The 17,500-nt window shown below is 48.0% G+C and overlaps 1 protein-coding gene across 1 annotated transcript in view; it reads right to left on the bottom strand.

Annotated features, from left to right (window-relative positions):
• The window catches only part of LOC119110746 (long-chain-fatty-acid--CoA ligase 4), a gene marked incomplete at its 3' end in the record, with an annotated part of 22,640 nt that extends 12,183 nt beyond the window's left edge, over nucleotides 1-10,457 (bottom strand). The window contains 2 exon segments of the mRNA XM_037234672.1: nucleotides 9,663-9,806; nucleotides 10,380-10,457. Of these exon segments, the coding sequence (XP_037090567.1) occupies nucleotides 9,663-9,806; nucleotides 10,380-10,382 (147 nt within the window).
• Nucleotides 10,458-17,500: the final 7,043 nt, after the last annotated feature.

Raw genomic sequence — 17,500 nt, 5'->3', positions numbered from 1 at the left:
TCGCTATCAGTCCGCGTTGTGAAAAACGGCGAATCAGGGCGGAGGTTAACAAAATGTAGTGTTCCATTTTATTAATACAGAAAATATCAAGTTGCAAACGAATTACCGAGCGCGGGTCAAGCTCAGCTCCGGAGCTGGACGACCCGGCGTCGAAGCGACACCAGACCGGCCCGTTCAGCCGGAAATCCAGGCCAGAACTGGACGACCCGGCGTCGAAGCAACACCAGACCGGCCCGTTCAGCCGGAAATCCAGGCCAGAGCTGGACGACCCGGCGCCGAAGCGACACCAGACCGGCCCGTTCAGCCGGAAATCCAGGCCAGAGCTGGACGACCCGGCGTCGAAACGACACCAGACCGGCCTGTCCAGCCGGAAATCCAGGCCAGAGCTGGACGACCCGGCATCGAAGCGACATCAGACCGGCCCGTTCAGCCGGAAATCCAGGCCAGCAGCAATGGATGGTCCAGCATTAACGCCACAGCCCGGTAACCAGAGCAGATAAGGACATGAGAGCGACTGCACGGTGTAGACGAACGCCCCGTCTACATGGCACTACAAGATGTCAGATCTAGCACACTCACAGGTATGTTAGGCGATCGGGAAGCGGCCAATGTCAACTTTACCAAAATCGGCCGCGCCCAAGGTCCTCGATTTCGTTGGATAAAATCGTAAAACCCAGTTGGCCAAATTGCAAGTCATGTTAAAAGTACATTGAAACACGAACGCTACAGATCAGCGCACCACCTTAGCCTGCTAAACGCATAAATACGGCATTGTCCGATGTCGCATATTTGGAATCGGGTACTGGGTTGTTGATCGCAATCCAAGGTTGAAACATTCCGTTGATAACATCCATTTGCATCGGTTTTCATTGACGACTGTCTTCATGGCCCTTGCTATCATCTGGGGGATCCTCTGATTTCGGTCCTTTGATTCCCACTACGATTTTGAGATTTACAGGGCCAACGCCGTCGTTTCTATGGCTTACGCTGACCGGCGCAACGAGCGCTTTCTCTTTAAATACAAGAGTTCAGAAAAAGTTAATCGTGCTCTGAAGATGGGAAAAAAGGGATACGTTGGATGATAACTTGCATGCTTCGTAGATCTGAATGGCATGCTACATAATAAGATGGATTCAAGCAGCTTTACATGAGCGAATGAAGTCGAGGCGATTCATTTGAACACATAAACAGTTTTTGTGCCAAAACGGATACAGGAGAATACCGTTATGGGAGGGGGACAGACTTCACCTCCGCTTGAGTGTCTTATCAGCCTTGCTCAGCTTGTCCAAAGACGGCCATAATTATCAAATGGAGTGAGAATTGAAAGTTTTAAAATACAAATCGCCTCAAGCCGTCAGTGACAGACTTAAATATGCCAAGAAAAGTGTAAAGATGGAAGTTATTGAGTGGCTTTCTTGAGACCCTCCACCATGTATGGACATGGCAACTGAGCCCATTTAGAATACGATAGCCCCGGACTTGGATGGAGTTTAGTCTCAGAGATATTTATGGATGCTTGGGATCAAATACTAGAACATGCCTGACGCCAGTTTTGCGCTTCAGATTAATCTCGGCCTGTTGGTGATACGTCGCGTTCGATTCATAACCATTGCCAAAGTTCCAAAAAATATGCCCGACATTTTCCTTCACAATTAGCAGGCGTTGTATTGCCTTCAAAGCGGTGACACGTGTTGATCGTAATGAACATGTGGAGCTTGGGCGATCTCGAACTTTAAACAACCTAGGCTGATCTTTAATGTTGTTTTCAAGCATATCTTTTATGTCTAACGTACGAAAGCTGTCAAAATGTGAATGTTTGTCAACGATTTTTAAATCGGTTAAGCCATTGAAAAAATACTCTTTTCCAGAACAAACATAAACGAGCGTGCTGCTGTTCGTAAGTGAAAGTCAGTGGTTACCAGTTTGACGACGTCACAGGTTGACGCCAGAGCCCCAAAATTTCGAAAATTACCATTCTGGGACACGAAAGCTCAAGAGGGTCGCGTTGGACTACACCTAATGTTCAATGCGGTTTGGAACAATGACGTCGAATTTGGCACCGATCAGCAATACTGTGACGTAATACTGTGCATTGCATGGCCGCGAGACTCCCGTGTTCCAGATCTCTCCGAATCTCGCATCTGTGAACCTCGAACCCTTTGAAATGAGCATACATACGTCAGAACCGTTTGCCATTTTGGAATCCCTTTGACGGCCTTGGCTTTACCAGATGACCTGCCAGTTACGCGCTTACCCCATCCTCTGTCATAAGTATCTCAAATTTCTGGACGAAGAAACATGCGGTTTTATGTTCATTTTATTAACTCACATAAGGTTCCTGCCAAAAGCACCGGCTTCGAGCATAAAAGCTCTAGACCTGCATTAGCCGCCGCCCTTTCCAGTAGGTTGGCCATCCCGCCGCGAGTGTTTTCCTCTGTGCGATGTGACATGGCATGGCATGGCATGTCATAACATAACATAACATGACATGACATGACATGACATGACATGACATGATGTCACAAAGTCACATGCATATCGCAAACTGGAATTCCACTCATGGTATCTTACGCTCATTAAATTAATCGGTTAATATACTGGGCCGCGATGCCGCATGAGAAACAGTGAGCATTTTCTAGGACTGAAATGTGGCGAAATTTGGCAAGTACCGCTCTTGGCGTTAGGCAAAAGGTACTACGAACTATTCGTGATGTAACACAGTGACAGTCAGAGTAGCAAACTTAATCCAAACCCGAGACCTGATCACGGGCATCGCACCGTTTACAATCGCTGTATTACATTATCAGCTAGATGCGGGACTTGGGCGTTTGCGCTTTTATGGGCTCCGATTTACCTGGGCGACTCAGGCTAGTTTTTTTTTCCCACGGAGCGCCCACAGCATCTTTTCGAACCCTGATATCGAGATTTAAGTCTGCTTGGCATTATTCGCACTTGTTCAGGCTCATTTCAGAGTGTCTAGATGATGAGTGCTGATGCCATTAGTCTTGGAGGAAGACAGCGTCACTGCCCACTTCAGCTAAACATCGGCCCAGTCACAGAGCGACATATTCGCACTGAGCCCCCGGCCATTTATCCATCAGCTACATTTCTTTCAAAAACCCTTTCCTGGAGTCCCATCCGGGCGATGCATGGAGCTTGAATTCGGACGAGTCATAACAAAATGATGCTTACAATAAGCTGTCTGGAATCAGGGCGCCAGCTCGAAGGATTTGGAATGTACCTGCAAGAAAACACCGGAAGGGGGCGGGGCAACACCATCACACGTGAATTTAGGCTCCAACACTGACCAATGCCACAATATTAGATGTTTTTGGTTAGACTATCTGACAAATTTCAAGGGTGAATAGCAATCGCCCATCCTCTGCCCTGAACAGCAATCGCCCGTCCGCCAACAACGCAACGAGCGGTAGCGCACCAGCTGATCGCGCTGAAAACGGCTGGCAGGCGCGCTTTCACGCGCCGAACCACCGGCGGCGGCTGCCACTAGCGCAGCACGCCACGCCCGTCCAAAGATCACCATAAACATCGGCGTGCCGCCGGCACCGGCGCGCGCCCGCCGGCCCGACACCGCGCGGGGGAGGTCGGTCCCAGCGCCGCGCCGTGACGCGGGGCGAGCAGACGGCTGACGAAGGGGCAGCCCACACTCGACCCGCTCGCGGCGCGCGCCCGGTTAGCGGCCCCTGCAGCGGAAGCGACTCGTTCAGCGGCCGGACACGAGGACAGGAAGAGCGGCCCGGCGCCGGCGGCTGGGCCATGCGGGGGGGACGGGGGGCGTGGCGCGACAGCGGCGACATACGGCCCCGTCGGCAGTCGTTACTGGACACCGGTGACATACCAGCCTCCAGGGAGGGGCTGCTGCGGTTGGTAACCGGTGGGTGAAGGCCACGCCCCCTCGCCCGCTCCAGCCAGAGACGTCGATGAGCCACGTAAACAAACGCCACCAAATTACTCTAGTGTACGCAGCATGAGCCCTATGCACCATTGCTGTAGCGACGGGAAGGGGCATAGGGGCAGTCTCAGATGGGGGGGGGGGGGGGGGGGCAGCAGTTTTGAAGGAGAGTCCCCCCCCCCCCAGGAAACTGGTGTTATGCTAATGCCAGGGTACAATAATTCGGCAATATACACTGTACCGTCAACGGACCGTGGCTGGCCAGGACGGTGACCCCGACGGCGGAGAGGAGCAGGACTAGAGTGGACAGGAGTCGCAAGAAATGTCTTCATTAGGTGACGATTCATGTTTAGTTACAGAGGCGATTCGTGTTTATTTCCAGACGAGACTTTGGCCCTGCGCCCTTGTAACATCTGGCATGCCAATAACAAATCATGCATGTCAAGACGCATGCAAATTTTTAGGAAACTGGGAAAGACATGTTTGTCCATTGGTGTGGATGAGTCGAGTTCATAAAGCTGTGGTCGAGAAGAACACAGCTGTAAGCATACATGACGTAGAAATTTTAGTTCCCACCAAATATTCCATACACTAGGGCCAGACAATATAATCAAACTCCAGCCCCCACAGCACCCCCGGCGCCAAGCTCACCCCCTCCACGAAAGGTCCCTAAAACAGTAGCTAAGCCCGGATCCCCCTTGAAACGTTCCCACACCAATGTTGTGAACAGTGCGAGCAGCAAAAAATATTACGCCCTCAAAGGTTACCTGTTTCCATGTTCAGTGTCTCATATGAAAACGCAAGGCAACTGCCGATGGAGACCGGCCGGACGCGCTCGCGCTCGGCAAACTGCAGTGTAGAGTTGCTGGCCAAGGTAAGCACAATGTGGCCAAGTCATCGACTGCTGACCACGTGATAAAGGCATTTGAGCCAAGTAATTTGTCACGTGACACGCCAATTGCATGCTGTTTGTTATCACTTTTCGCGGGTTCTCAGCACAAGGGCAGTCACGAAAGACACATTCGTGTACAAAAAGCGCAAAGGCCGGTCGGTAAACACGAGCACAACTGTGAAAATACGCCTTTCATCACCGCCGGGAGGCGTTTGTTTCACCTGTGCCGGACGAGGGGCCTCTCAGGTCACATGTTATCTCAACAACTGAGCATGCTGGAACCAGGCGCGAAAGGGTATCGGATAGCTTTCGTAAAACTACACCAGACTGGCGTCGATGGACATCAATGCATGCTGTTATTGACGTACCAAACCGAGTCATGGGGGTAAAGTGGGTGGGCGCGTGTTTTCTGTCATCAAGGCGGGAAATATCTTTGACAATGAGCTGTGGCAGTGGGGCAGTGTCGGAAAACTTGACGTTTCCTGGCACAATGTGTACCAGGGAATTTTGTACTCCAGGATTGTGACTAGGTAAAATGCGACATTTTATGCTCCATCATGATGCAACAAAAACCGTTTTGGGAGAAACTCATTGCATCTCTCTGTTTCAGGACAAACTAAAATCAGAAGGTGCAACAGCTTGAGATTTGCAGCTTCCATCATGAGCCATGCATTGATATCTGCAAGAGCACAAGTCTTGCATCTACCAGACTAAGATGTCCAATGGCAAGCAGCCCATGTTACCACCTAGGTATATGATAAATCACATGTGGATACATGAAATATGAAGTGTGTGAATGTTGAATGGAATTGCCTTAGAGCAATACCGGGAAATGAGAAACGAGTAGCAGAATTGCACCGGTCTGAAGATTAGTAAACTCTCACTTCCTATGCCCTACTCAGACCATCTGAAACTTGAACATGACTTAACATACCATTGACGACGAACCGCGTAAATTGCCAAAGATGCAGAGAACGATCACAGAATACCACACAACTAAGCATGTACCATAGATGGCCGGCTACTCACGCGCCATCACTGCGTCATGGCAATACAAATAAGAGAATCACTCACAATTTAGCGTCGGAAACGTCTCTACTATTCAGCGGCTTGCGCCTGCCACTCAGCTCAGGTTGGAGGTTGAACATAGCAAAATTCTGCAATTGGTTTTAATGATTTGCCTCCTCCTGACTGATTTGTGAACAGCATAAACATTTTGCTCGCGCTCATGCCTTGACAAAATTTGTAACTATTTGGAGGAAAGGTGTATAGAAATGGGCACCACGATTATGGCGAATGACTTATTAGTACTCATCCAGAACCACTCCGTGGTTGGATTTTTGGCCACTTCCTGGTATCCGGAGTACAAAAGTGTAATGGCAGCTAGGGATTTATATCAAATCTAAGTTGTCACTTAACGGCGCGAAATTAGAGCTGATAATTCAAGCTTTACAAAAAATAGACTTAAAGTCGAAAACGTTGCTATAAATGGCCAAAAACTGTTCGGAGACAGCCATCTCACTCCGGCAAACACACCAGGACACCAGAGTAACATGAACCCATAACTTTGGCCCGGCAAATTAAGGGGAAGGGCTTATTCGGACAAAAACATCCATGAATTGCAACATAAATTATCATATTTCACAATGATATGGGTTAAAGCGCATCAAAATCCATATAGACATTATATCATCCGCCGGAGTCAGCGGAGTGACTGACTCCAATCCCTTTTGGCCGGCCTGGGCGGGCCTGTCAGACATCGTACCTGCGCTGGCTCAGTAAATCGGTTGAGAGTGCTGCCTGTCTGTATTATTCGGCTGGGGCGTGCGGGGCTCTTGTGTTGTCCAGGAGGTGGAAGGCGTTCATGTTTAGCCGTTTTTAAAGCCAGTTAGCTGGTGGAGCGTGAGCAGCGTGACCGTGTTGGAGCGTGAGTAGCGTGACCGTAGTGGAATGTGACTAGCGTGATCGTGGTGGAGCATAAGTAGGTGGCCGTCTGTGCCACGTTCGTTTGCATTTTTTTGTGCACCTTTTTTCTCTGGCTGTACGCATCGTAGCCACCCTCCGCGTTGGAGGGTGTATAAGCTCGGTGTGTAGCCGCCCTCCATTTTGGAGCATGTATAAGTCCGACGCGTAACCACCCGCCGTTTTGGAGGATGCATACGCACAGCCTTTCATAAATTGCAAACCCGCATACATGCACCTGTGCTTCATAGTACAGAGTCTGAGACCGTGTTGTTTCAGTGTCTCACGTTTAATACTGATGTTTCCTTTCAATTATTTTACATTAATTGCGGTATATGAAAAGTGGCGCTTTTGTTCAGTGCCACCCATCGTACTGTTATCTCTCAAAGATAGCCTAAATAAAGTTGTGATAACCCACGGTACTCGGATATTTTTGTACTTATTATAAAAAATTTGTTCTCCGCTGCCAGGATTTTTTTTGAATTTCCAACACTGCAGTGGGGAAAGTAAAACACGGCCGGTGGCAGACTGAGGCATACCCAGATAACACCAATTAATCGCGTGACCTGTGGCCCGTGACCTGCAATCCATGGCCCGTGCCCCGTGTCCCGTGACCCGTAATGTGTGACCTGTGACTCGTGACCTGTGACCTGTCTGGGGCAGGTCATGTGGATTAACCCTTGTACGCACGGGCCCCACTCCGTGATCTAAAAAACCACACAGGGTAGGTTGACGAGGCAGGTGACGCCAGGTTTAAACCAGGAAATGAATGTCACGTGCCATTCCCGACTCCCATATCTTTCTTCATTTGGTGCATTTGACCACAGCTGGCCTGGGCTGACGTCATCTAATTGCATTCCACAGAATAGCATCACCATCCATTTGCATCGCGCCATTTACGTGCCTGATGGACCACGGGCTATCAGTAACCTGACCAGGCGTCGATCTGAAGCATCTCAGCGGCACACCAGAGCCACCGACGATGTAACTGCACGGCAAACGAGCGCTGTTAAACACCCTCACTTAGAGTGCGTGAAAAGGGCATTTCCCTATCGAGCCGTAGCGGCGTGGAATCGCCTCCCTGCTGCAACGCGCCGGAATAAAAACTCACATGAGTTCAAGGGCAAAGCAATGTCTTGCATCCGAGCACTTCCATAAATTGACCAACTGGCCATGAGGTGCAACTGCTGATTGTATCACAAGTCGCCCATGTCTTTATAACATCGCATGAGCATCGCTGGCGTTGCGTTTCATTTGCATATGTTGCGTGTTCTGTGTTGATCTATGTAGTATGCACTGACGCGGCGTTAGAATAGCCACTCGCTGGATTTCGTCAAGGTTCGCAATAATAATAATCCAAAATGGTGACACAGGGCAGAGTACACAAGCAGGGAACACCTTTAAAACACACAGTGTTCCATCAGCGTGTGCTATCTGGCGCCAGAGCGCTTCATACGATCGACAAAACCCTGACAAAGAAGCCATCACCGGTGACCGACGAACGGTAGTCTTTAAATTTTCCAGAGCGCACGAGTTTAGATAACTCGGTGGCCGAAAATGTTAGGACACTGGATATGGTTATTCTAAAGATACCTCAGGAAATGGGTGAGTCGGAAAGGTCACGTATTGCGGGGTACATTTTCAGTTTTACACTCACAAAGCCTCCATTTATGAGACCTTTTTCAAACGGGGTATTTCCAGGGAGCCTGTTTCCAAACCGCGTATTTCAGAAAGCCTACCCCCATAAAACTTAGCTCAGAGCACCTGCGTTTATAAACCCAATTCCATAACGTCAATTTCGACAAGTGTATTCGCAAAGCCTATTTACAGAGGACTAATCTTCAGAAAGCCTACGTTTAGAAGGCCCATGTTTGGGAGACCTACATGCAAAAGGTCGACTTTCCGAAGGTCTACGTACAGAACATATCCTTGCACAGGATATGTTTTCAGAATGCCTGCTTCTAGAAGCCAAGTGTACAGCAGGCTTGCTCATACAGGGCGCGCACTTAGAAGGCCTACTTCCACACACTCGTATTCTTAGATGGAATGTTCCACATTCGAATATATTGAAGCAAGCATCAGATAAGACGAAATAAGCTCACTTTAAGTGGAAAAACTGCTCTTGACAACAAAATTTATCTATTGAACGAACATGCTCCTCAATACCTCATTGTCTGATTGCGTCACGGGACGTTTGCACGAAAGGACTCACTCGTAGTTCTCCGAACTCTTGAGAGGTGGCCCGCGGCAATGCTGGATGTGTGCTGAACCGGATATCGTTAGGTGCCCGTATTTTGGCCCTTCCCGTGGTGTTCTTGCATAGTCGTCCGCGAGTTGAAGACGCTTACATGCATTTAAATGCTCGCTTGTAGCGCTATTATTACGATGGCAGACCGTCGGATGGTCTGGTGACAGACCTGAGCAGCGTCCCTCCCCACACAGCCGAGGGATGGCGGACCGGCGGGTAGTCTGGGCACAGCTCTGAACAGCGTCCTCCGTCCACAACCGAGGGACGGCAGACCGGAGGGTGGTCTGGCGACAGCCCTGAATAGTGTCCTCCTGCCACAGCCGAGGGACGGCAGACCGGCGGATAGTCTGGTCACAGCCCCTGAACAACCGTTCTCCCCCCCCCCCCTCCCCCTTTGCACTCCACCGAGGAATGGCGGACCGAGCTAGCCATACGGACCTGAACACTACTCCACATCATGACGCCACTTATCATTACTGTGGCATTAAGGCACGATTACAGTCCTTAGTAATGGATGCGCATGCCTTTCTGCAATGCCAGACACAGCCAGGCAGAAATACGGTGCGAAGTGCAAGACGTGCCTCCAGTCACGCGCCTGGAACGCGTAAACTGGCACCGGCTGCTATCCGTGGCAGGAGTGCGGTACATACCCGAATCTTCTTGGCCTTTCTGACTTGGACCCAGGGCCACTGCAGGATGCAGTAAATCGGGATCGTGATGATGTCGTAACACATGACGATACCCGATATTACGAACACGGCTGCGGAGATGATGCGGTCCTTCATGGTCGGCGCCTGCAACAGTGTGACAGAAGGCGTCACATCGGCGAGTGTCGGCCAGTAACGACAGGAGACCCTTCACTGTCGATGGCTGATCCCATCACCGAGGCGTAGGCCAGCCCACGCATCCATGAGAGCAGAAACCCAAACGGAAAGCAGTAGAGCCATATATGCGATCGTCCACTGGAAGTAGGGGCGTGGCAGACATAACATGACCGAAACAATACTTATCATGTCCTGAACGCATACGCATGCCTTGAGCGCAATGAGCACGCCCTGAACGTCAGATGCCTACGACAATAAGCGCCCTGACATTTCACAAACTACCTCAGGTGCTCAGGTGTCACGTCTACCCGCTCAGCGTTACACCCAACTAGGGTTCGCCGGTCACCACATCCGTCAACGGTGCGTCCGTCTGCCCGCCTTCAGCGACCGTTGGATGATTGGCATGGGAACACCAAAACCAGACGGTGATACCCACGGCACTCGTCCAACTCCGGTAATCGACGGCGTATCAGACCGCGCACCCCTGATCACCCAACTCGCCCCCCCCCCCCCTCCTTCCCTCCCTCCCTCGTCAGCACTCACCATCCTCCGCCTGCGTGTGGACTGGCGACGGGACGGGGGCGGAGCGGACAGGACCGAGCGCGGCGGAGTCCGACGCTGCACTGGCGCAGCCCGGCCGCCCGGACCGCGGTAGCCGGCCGCGCCGGCCGCGCCGGCTACCGGGCCAAAGTGTGGCATGCGCCGGACCGCCACCTCGCCCCCGCATGTGGGTGTGGGTGTATACGTTGTACATTAATGTATACAAGGGTGGTCATAGGCATAATTGGTTGCCAACTACAGCAGACTAGGTGCGTTTATGACCTTGCTGGTCCTAGTTCGCGGTTTTTGACCTGTAACTATGAGTGCAGCTCGAAACGTCGGTTATTAGCAGCATTATCAATGCTTATTTAATGACGTTATTTAATCACCATCTTTCTGGACAATGAAGACAGATAACTGCCAGTATCAGAGCATCGACCTCATGCTACTGGAAACACTGGAGCATAGCACCTTCTTTGCTTATGTCTTGTTTTCAGCGATTGACACAAAATATCATCAACGTTCAGCTGATGGTCTAAGTTTCGATCAAATCGATGGTCGTGTTCTGCACGAAAAAGTTGCGCATTGTGCATGCAGTCAAACACAGCAAATACCAGTTCGTTTCCCTTCGTAGTTTTCCGAATTACACGATCAAGACATTGCAAAACTAACGTTTGTAAAGTGCATGATGTAATTCAGGGTATGCTACTGCACGGCTGATAATAATTTTTTTTAAGCAGGCTCTAATGGTCCCGGGTGTATTCTTCGGAGACGGGGTGGAGGGGGGGGGGCTGTTTTTTAGTCTCATGTCGTATAGCGGCAGCTGCGTGAGCTGCTTATTTTGCACGTTGATGGGTGCCATATCTCTGACGTTCCATGTTTTAAGTGCGATAAGGCGTTTAAAGTCTGTGGAATGTGCTAATGTGGTTGTGTTTGTGACCAACACAGTTCTGGTGAGTATGGCGGCGTGGTGTTCTTTTCTCATCCACTGTCCAGCAAGGGAGTTCGCATTTGTGTAAAATAGCGCAAAGAAGCAACCGTCTCCCCGAGAAATTTCGTTCGCTTTTTAAGTGTTTTTCGGGCAAAGACTTTATGTCGTTGTCAAAGTCCGAATTTGCGTATCCATTATTGGTGAGTATCTGCTAAGCCCAGTCTAGCTGCACACTAACGCGCTCTGGCGCGCAGCCGGAGCCTTGGCCAGGGCGGGCAACAGGGCTGACGAAGGGACCCCCCAATAGTGAAGGCACGCAAGAAAAAAAGCAGAATAGGGTCCATTTGCTAACGACGGCCTGCTTTATTTTATTGTTTCATTTTTACTTAAGTAACTGGAATAGAAGCCAGAAACTTCCGGGAGATCAATGCTGCCTAAACTCCATAGTCATTTCGCTGAAAAAATCATGCATTTAACGACTGCATGGAATAAATCACCGTCACCCTTAGCTTTACAACGCCCCGTGGACTGTTTCTTAACCGATGGGACTCGGAAGCCTCGTCGCAGTCTGTATCTGGGCTATACAGCGATATTAAGGACCCCGCGGATGTAGATCGAGTTGCGTTAGTAATTTGCATTAACATGGCTACGCAATGTTTGTCTGTAGATGTCAAACATTCAATCAGAGTTAATTAGGGATACAACTTATAAAAGGTAGTTTTGAGCATGCGCGCTCGCAAATCTTACCGACAAAAACCTCAATGTCAGTTGTTGCGGTTTCCATAAGCCGCGTAATGTCGGCCCCGCGGCTAACACTAAGCCGTGACCGTGGCCGACGGCTGGACGAAAATGATGACGCATTTGAAAGTATCTTTAAACGCTTTTGGACGCCAAACCGTACATTGAGAAGGCAGCCGCGCGTATATTTCACCTATACGGCATTTAAATGGATGCCGTGAACGGCACTGCGCCCTTTACAGCACTGCGAAATGGTGCTGGAATCAAGTGGCAGAGCTGGAAGAGTAAAAGTTTATTTTGTCAGGTTGCCATCCTGTAGCTATTAATATATCCAGAGGATAAGCTCAAAGTCGTGAAAAAGATACACCTAGCCTCTGTACGGTACAAATTCATCTTTTAAGATATGCGGAAGCATTATTTTACGACGGTCGCTCGCGCGCGCGCGGCATCTGCCACCCACCACATTGAGAGTACTCGGCATAAGAACTCTGAGCTAATAATGCCAAAAAGCAAAAAGATAACGGTATTTTTGCTGATATCAAGGGGGTGGACATCGTAACGTTACGGTCAGGTGTGCTATCAGGTTACAAAGTGTGCCAAGATCCTTAAACACAAAGCAAAGCCTACATACAGGTACTGTTGGATTCCTGTCATGAAGAGGAACACGCCTGTCATTTCTTTCGTACTTCTAGCTCAATTGGGGACTAAATGAACACTACTTTTTGGGACGCCACGTACACCGCGCAACGAGAGGCAGGGGGGGGGGAGGGGTTCACCCAGCGTAACCAATGCAGAAACACGGGTGGAGGGAGGGTAGAGCGATAAAAAGCGCGTGATGTAACGTATGGACGGCCTCTATTGGAAAATAACTTAAACAAATTACAGGCAAGTTGAAGCCCACCAATGTGATTCACTACGTCTTCGGTCGACGGGGTGTGGTACGCCGCACTGGCGGATCTAAATTCGAGCTCATATTACACCTCTGCATACAAACTTTTGGGTGTGTACTTTTGGGAGAGCGTTATCGATGACAAGCATTTACGACTGAAATTCGCGTATTTACGTCATACATTGCAATACCACTTTTTACGTACGCACTTTTGTCCGAAAAATTTTATCCCTGGCAACCATTTGCGTACGAACATTTACAAAAAAGTGCGCAACTTTTCGTTACAAACTCTTCCAGACAACCATTTTCGTTAGGAACTTTTCCTGACGAGGATTTTAGGACACGAGCCATCCCCTGCACGAACTTTGTTCAATACTAACTTTTCACATGACGAATTTACTACCGTCCGTTCTTTATCCGGACCAATCTCAGACGAACGACCGTTTTAAGACGACTGACGACCATACGCACCTTTTTTCTGTATGTACTTTGGACTGCGGCCTGGCCGCATGGCCATCTAGTGAGCGATATCTTAACTGTGTTTGTGTGAGAAGTCGCGCCAGATGTCACGGGTCCCAACAATGTGTGCAACAGGTCGTTCCGACAAGCCTGCCCAGGATTGCAACGCTCAATGCAGTTGAATGTACCCGCCACCCATCTTTGAGAATAAAGTGGATTAAAAATGGGAGAAGAGCATTTCTGGAGCATTCTGGACGTCATGTTTAGCCATTTTTTTTTCTCGCAACGCACCAACTTATCTTGCAAAAAAATGCCCCTGGGCCTAGGCCTGAACAGGAACAGAACATAGAACCTGGCTTAAAGTGTCTAAGGAACTGCTTTCAAAGTCTTTAAAAAAAATATGATGGCTATGCTTGGAGAGTCCTTAGCATATATTTTAAGCAGCTCCATATGCTACATAGAGCCATGTCGTAAACATATAACATGCACTTTTCATGTATTCAGATGCGCATAGGGACAAACACATATACACACCTAAACACATGCATGCATAAATGCACACACACCTTATTAATTCAAGCCCCCTTTGAGAGTTGAGACATGCACACTGCACCTTCTTTAACACGCTCTCGGGTTAGGAGTCAAATTAACCCCCCGAAGGTTTTTCCGGAACGGTTTCCGAACGGCGCGGAGCAGCCGCGCCAAATTTTGCATAGCTGTAGACAATTGAATAGAGGATCGTTCAGCATTAAAAATGTACACGTACCTTGTAAGGTCGCTGACCTATAGCTGGTCAAAGTCAGGCCATGGTTTCAGCTAAGTCAGATTCTCGGGAATCGTTCAATCTGATACCACAACTGAGTGCTACATGAAGCCATTCATCTCTGGGATGCTTTCTTAGGCAACACAGCAGTTGAATGAACAAATTGCATCGACCTGAGGTCAGGTATGAAGGTCAGACCAAGCACAAAACCAACCTGTTTTATTACCCTAGGGCTTGCTGTATGGGGGAGTTTCTGGCACTCATTTCGAATTTGTTGATAGCAGGAACCGCATTATACATCTTCCATAGACTTCTCAGAGGTTAGAATGGGTCATTGACCTAAAATGATGCAGGTCAACATTTTGTTTTTCAGAACATACTACCTAGCGCAATCTTTGTCATTTATTGAAATGCGAAACTCAGAGCAGCTTGCATGATTTGGTCACCATGACCTTCAAAAAGTCAAACATGGTCACTGACCTTAACTGAGCATGAGACCTTTTGCTAAGAAATGGTTATCTAAGTTCTGGGGACATTTTGGAGACCAACCTGGATTTTGACCCTGTTTGACATAATTTGACCTGAAGGTCATGACCTAAGAACCTGAAGCTTTGACTTAAGTGAGTGTACATATGGGTCAACACCCCTGTAGATTTGGTGTCTCTAGCTCTGCTAATTCTCAAGATCTTAATGCGGGTCAAACTGATCCCCCCCCCCACCTGAGCGAAGGGCATCCAGACGGCCACCCAGGTGCGTGTTTGGTGAAAAATAGCATTGAAAAAACATGTACAACACTGCTTTGATGATAATTCTTTTGTGAATTGTCAACATCTCATGTTGCATTAAGACTACACTTATTTAGATCCACCAGATGTGTAAAGCTCTCCTAGGTAGAGGGGTACTGGTAATATTAAATTCCCCAGATGTGTCAACTTTATCTTTCCTATGACAAGCACACTATCTTATGTCAAAAAGAGGTCTGCAAACAGCAACATACACATGGGAACAAACAAGATCTCTTTTTCAATATTTGAAAAAAAATAACTTCATACAAAACACACAATTTAAAAAATATGGCGAACACATGTCAACATCACATGATGTCAGCCCAGATGGATGTTATTCTCCTCTCTGCTATGTGAGGAGTGTCTACCAGTCCAAAGCTATCTAAAAACTTAGCAGGCAATAGCCAAATGAAAAAGGCATTAACAACATATATAATATCCATATAAGATGAGTGCCACTGTCATTGAGCATCAAGCAATCAACCTTAAATGGGTAAACTAGGCCTGCAGAGCATTATGAATGTATGTCCCTTGCTGTCTTAAGAATTATGTCAACTATGTCATTGAGGAGGGCAACATCAATGAGTCCTTCATGCACTGATAACCTGGAAGACATAAGTGCATCATCACTCATCAGTCAACACCATCCTGATGTGCTAAATGATGCTGACAGCTCAGGCCTGGCATGTAACCCCATTTACTGAAAAACCACACATGGTGAAATAACAAGATGGCCAACATGTGTGTCCAGATAGCTCAGTTAGTTAGAGCACCTGCCTTTTGATCCACCTGCCTATGGTGACATAGGTTCTAGTCATGTCAGGCACTCCCTATTTGCCCTTCCTTGACATATACCGCCTGTGGTTGGTGGCAACAACACTGAAGGTTGGCTGATATCAGAGGGAAAGGCTGCTGAGCATTGCAGTGCCTTACCCTTCCACCACCAGAATCTGCTGTCGACCTGGACCTGTGCAACTGGATGGTAGGGGCCAGGGCTCACACAACATTAGAGAGAGCTCTGATCCCAGAAACATGTCTTATCAAAATATTTGGATTAAATTCTTTAAATATAGCTAGGCAAGGGTGAATCACAACAACATTGGTATCCTCAGGGCCTCCAATTTCATGTTAAAAACAATGTTGTTAAAAATTTAGCTCTAAAAGTTTTGGCATTTTGGGTTCCATGGAACAGCAGGTCATCCTGAAAATACTGGAAGAATACTGTTCTCACAATCAGGGAACACCATACTGCTTGCATTGTGTTGCGAGAATGTAACTGCATTTTGGATTGGTGAACCAGACTGCAAAGCATAACTGTCACCTAAAACATGTGCACTTATCTTATAACAAAAATTTAAACAAAAGCTCACTGCAAACCTGCATATCTAAAGGCTGACACACAATCAGTGCTTATTTCATCCCACAGAGTGACACTTCCAATGATGATGCTAAAAATACTTTGAGGATAAACATACCAAAACAATCTTCTATTGGACTTAATTAAAACTCCAGCAGCATTTGGCATGTCTTTAGTTAGATGTATGCATACCAAACAAATATATTCACTGATATCTGCCTGTCATTAGCACAGTGAATGCATTTTTGGCTGAGTGGGTGATGTTAGGTTCACCATCTTTATGCCATGTTAAATGGTTTCAGTTTTGTTAGGTTCTGATAGAGTGCACAGGGTACTGAAATACTGACTAAAACTATTCATATTTTCAGGATGGTCATTTGGACTGGTTTGTATGTGGGTTAGTGACCATGTACTAAAAATATGCTACCAGTGTTCCCCTTCACCAGTCTTCCAGATGCTGTAATGACTCCAAGTGGTCTTTGAGATGGTCCTAATTTGATAGCCCAAGACTTTGATATCTGTAAGCACTTTTTCCAAGCCAGGTAAAGTGTACAACGAAGGAGACGTATTGATTTTCATGGCAGGACGATTACATTGTGTAGAATCCACCTTAGGAACTGGATACATACCAAAGCAGGTAAAGTGATTACCTCCAGAATTGGCCACAGTCCTTTGGATGTAATGTATCACTATCTTCCCACTCCGTTCGGCTTCTCTGCTTTCGAAATATATGGACGAGATTTGCACCCTTCCACCCCAGACATTTTGAACATAAATTTAATAGCCGGCCAGGCAGCAGAGGAATTCTGTGAGCCATATTTTGTCGCATTTAGACCACCAATGTCTTAAAGTTCAGACTAGCGGGGAATAGCGTATATTGAAACATTGACGTATTTAAGCATGATCGCCTAAAAATACACCTCGGATGTATGTACCATGTACCATGTACCATGCTTAGAACGCTACCTGCATCTGAACCAAAATGTTTAGGTTCACAGGTGTCGATTTGTATTCTTTTGTGACCCACACTGGACACACCACGACATATACGTCCCACATTGAATCTTCCCATAATTTGAGACCGTTTGGTTACCGGACGGGAAGCCTGACGAGACCGGGACCTACAGGCCTAGTGGCCTTTTATAATTTTTGATCACCATAAGGTAAGGTAAGGTAAGGTGAGGGCCCCGGCCCCTCAATGT

This window comes from Pollicipes pollicipes, unplaced genomic scaffold, assembly GCF_011947565.3.
Source record: "Pollicipes pollicipes isolate AB1234 unplaced genomic scaffold, Ppol_2.1 Scaffold_7231;HRSCAF=8579_pilon_pilon_pilon, whole genome shotgun sequence".
NCBI lineage: Eukaryota > Metazoa > Arthropoda > Thecostraca > Pollicipedomorpha > Pollicipedidae > Pollicipes > Pollicipes pollicipes.
The sequence above is the reverse complement of the archived record's forward strand: the minus strand, read 5'-3'. Positions and strand labels throughout refer to the sequence as shown.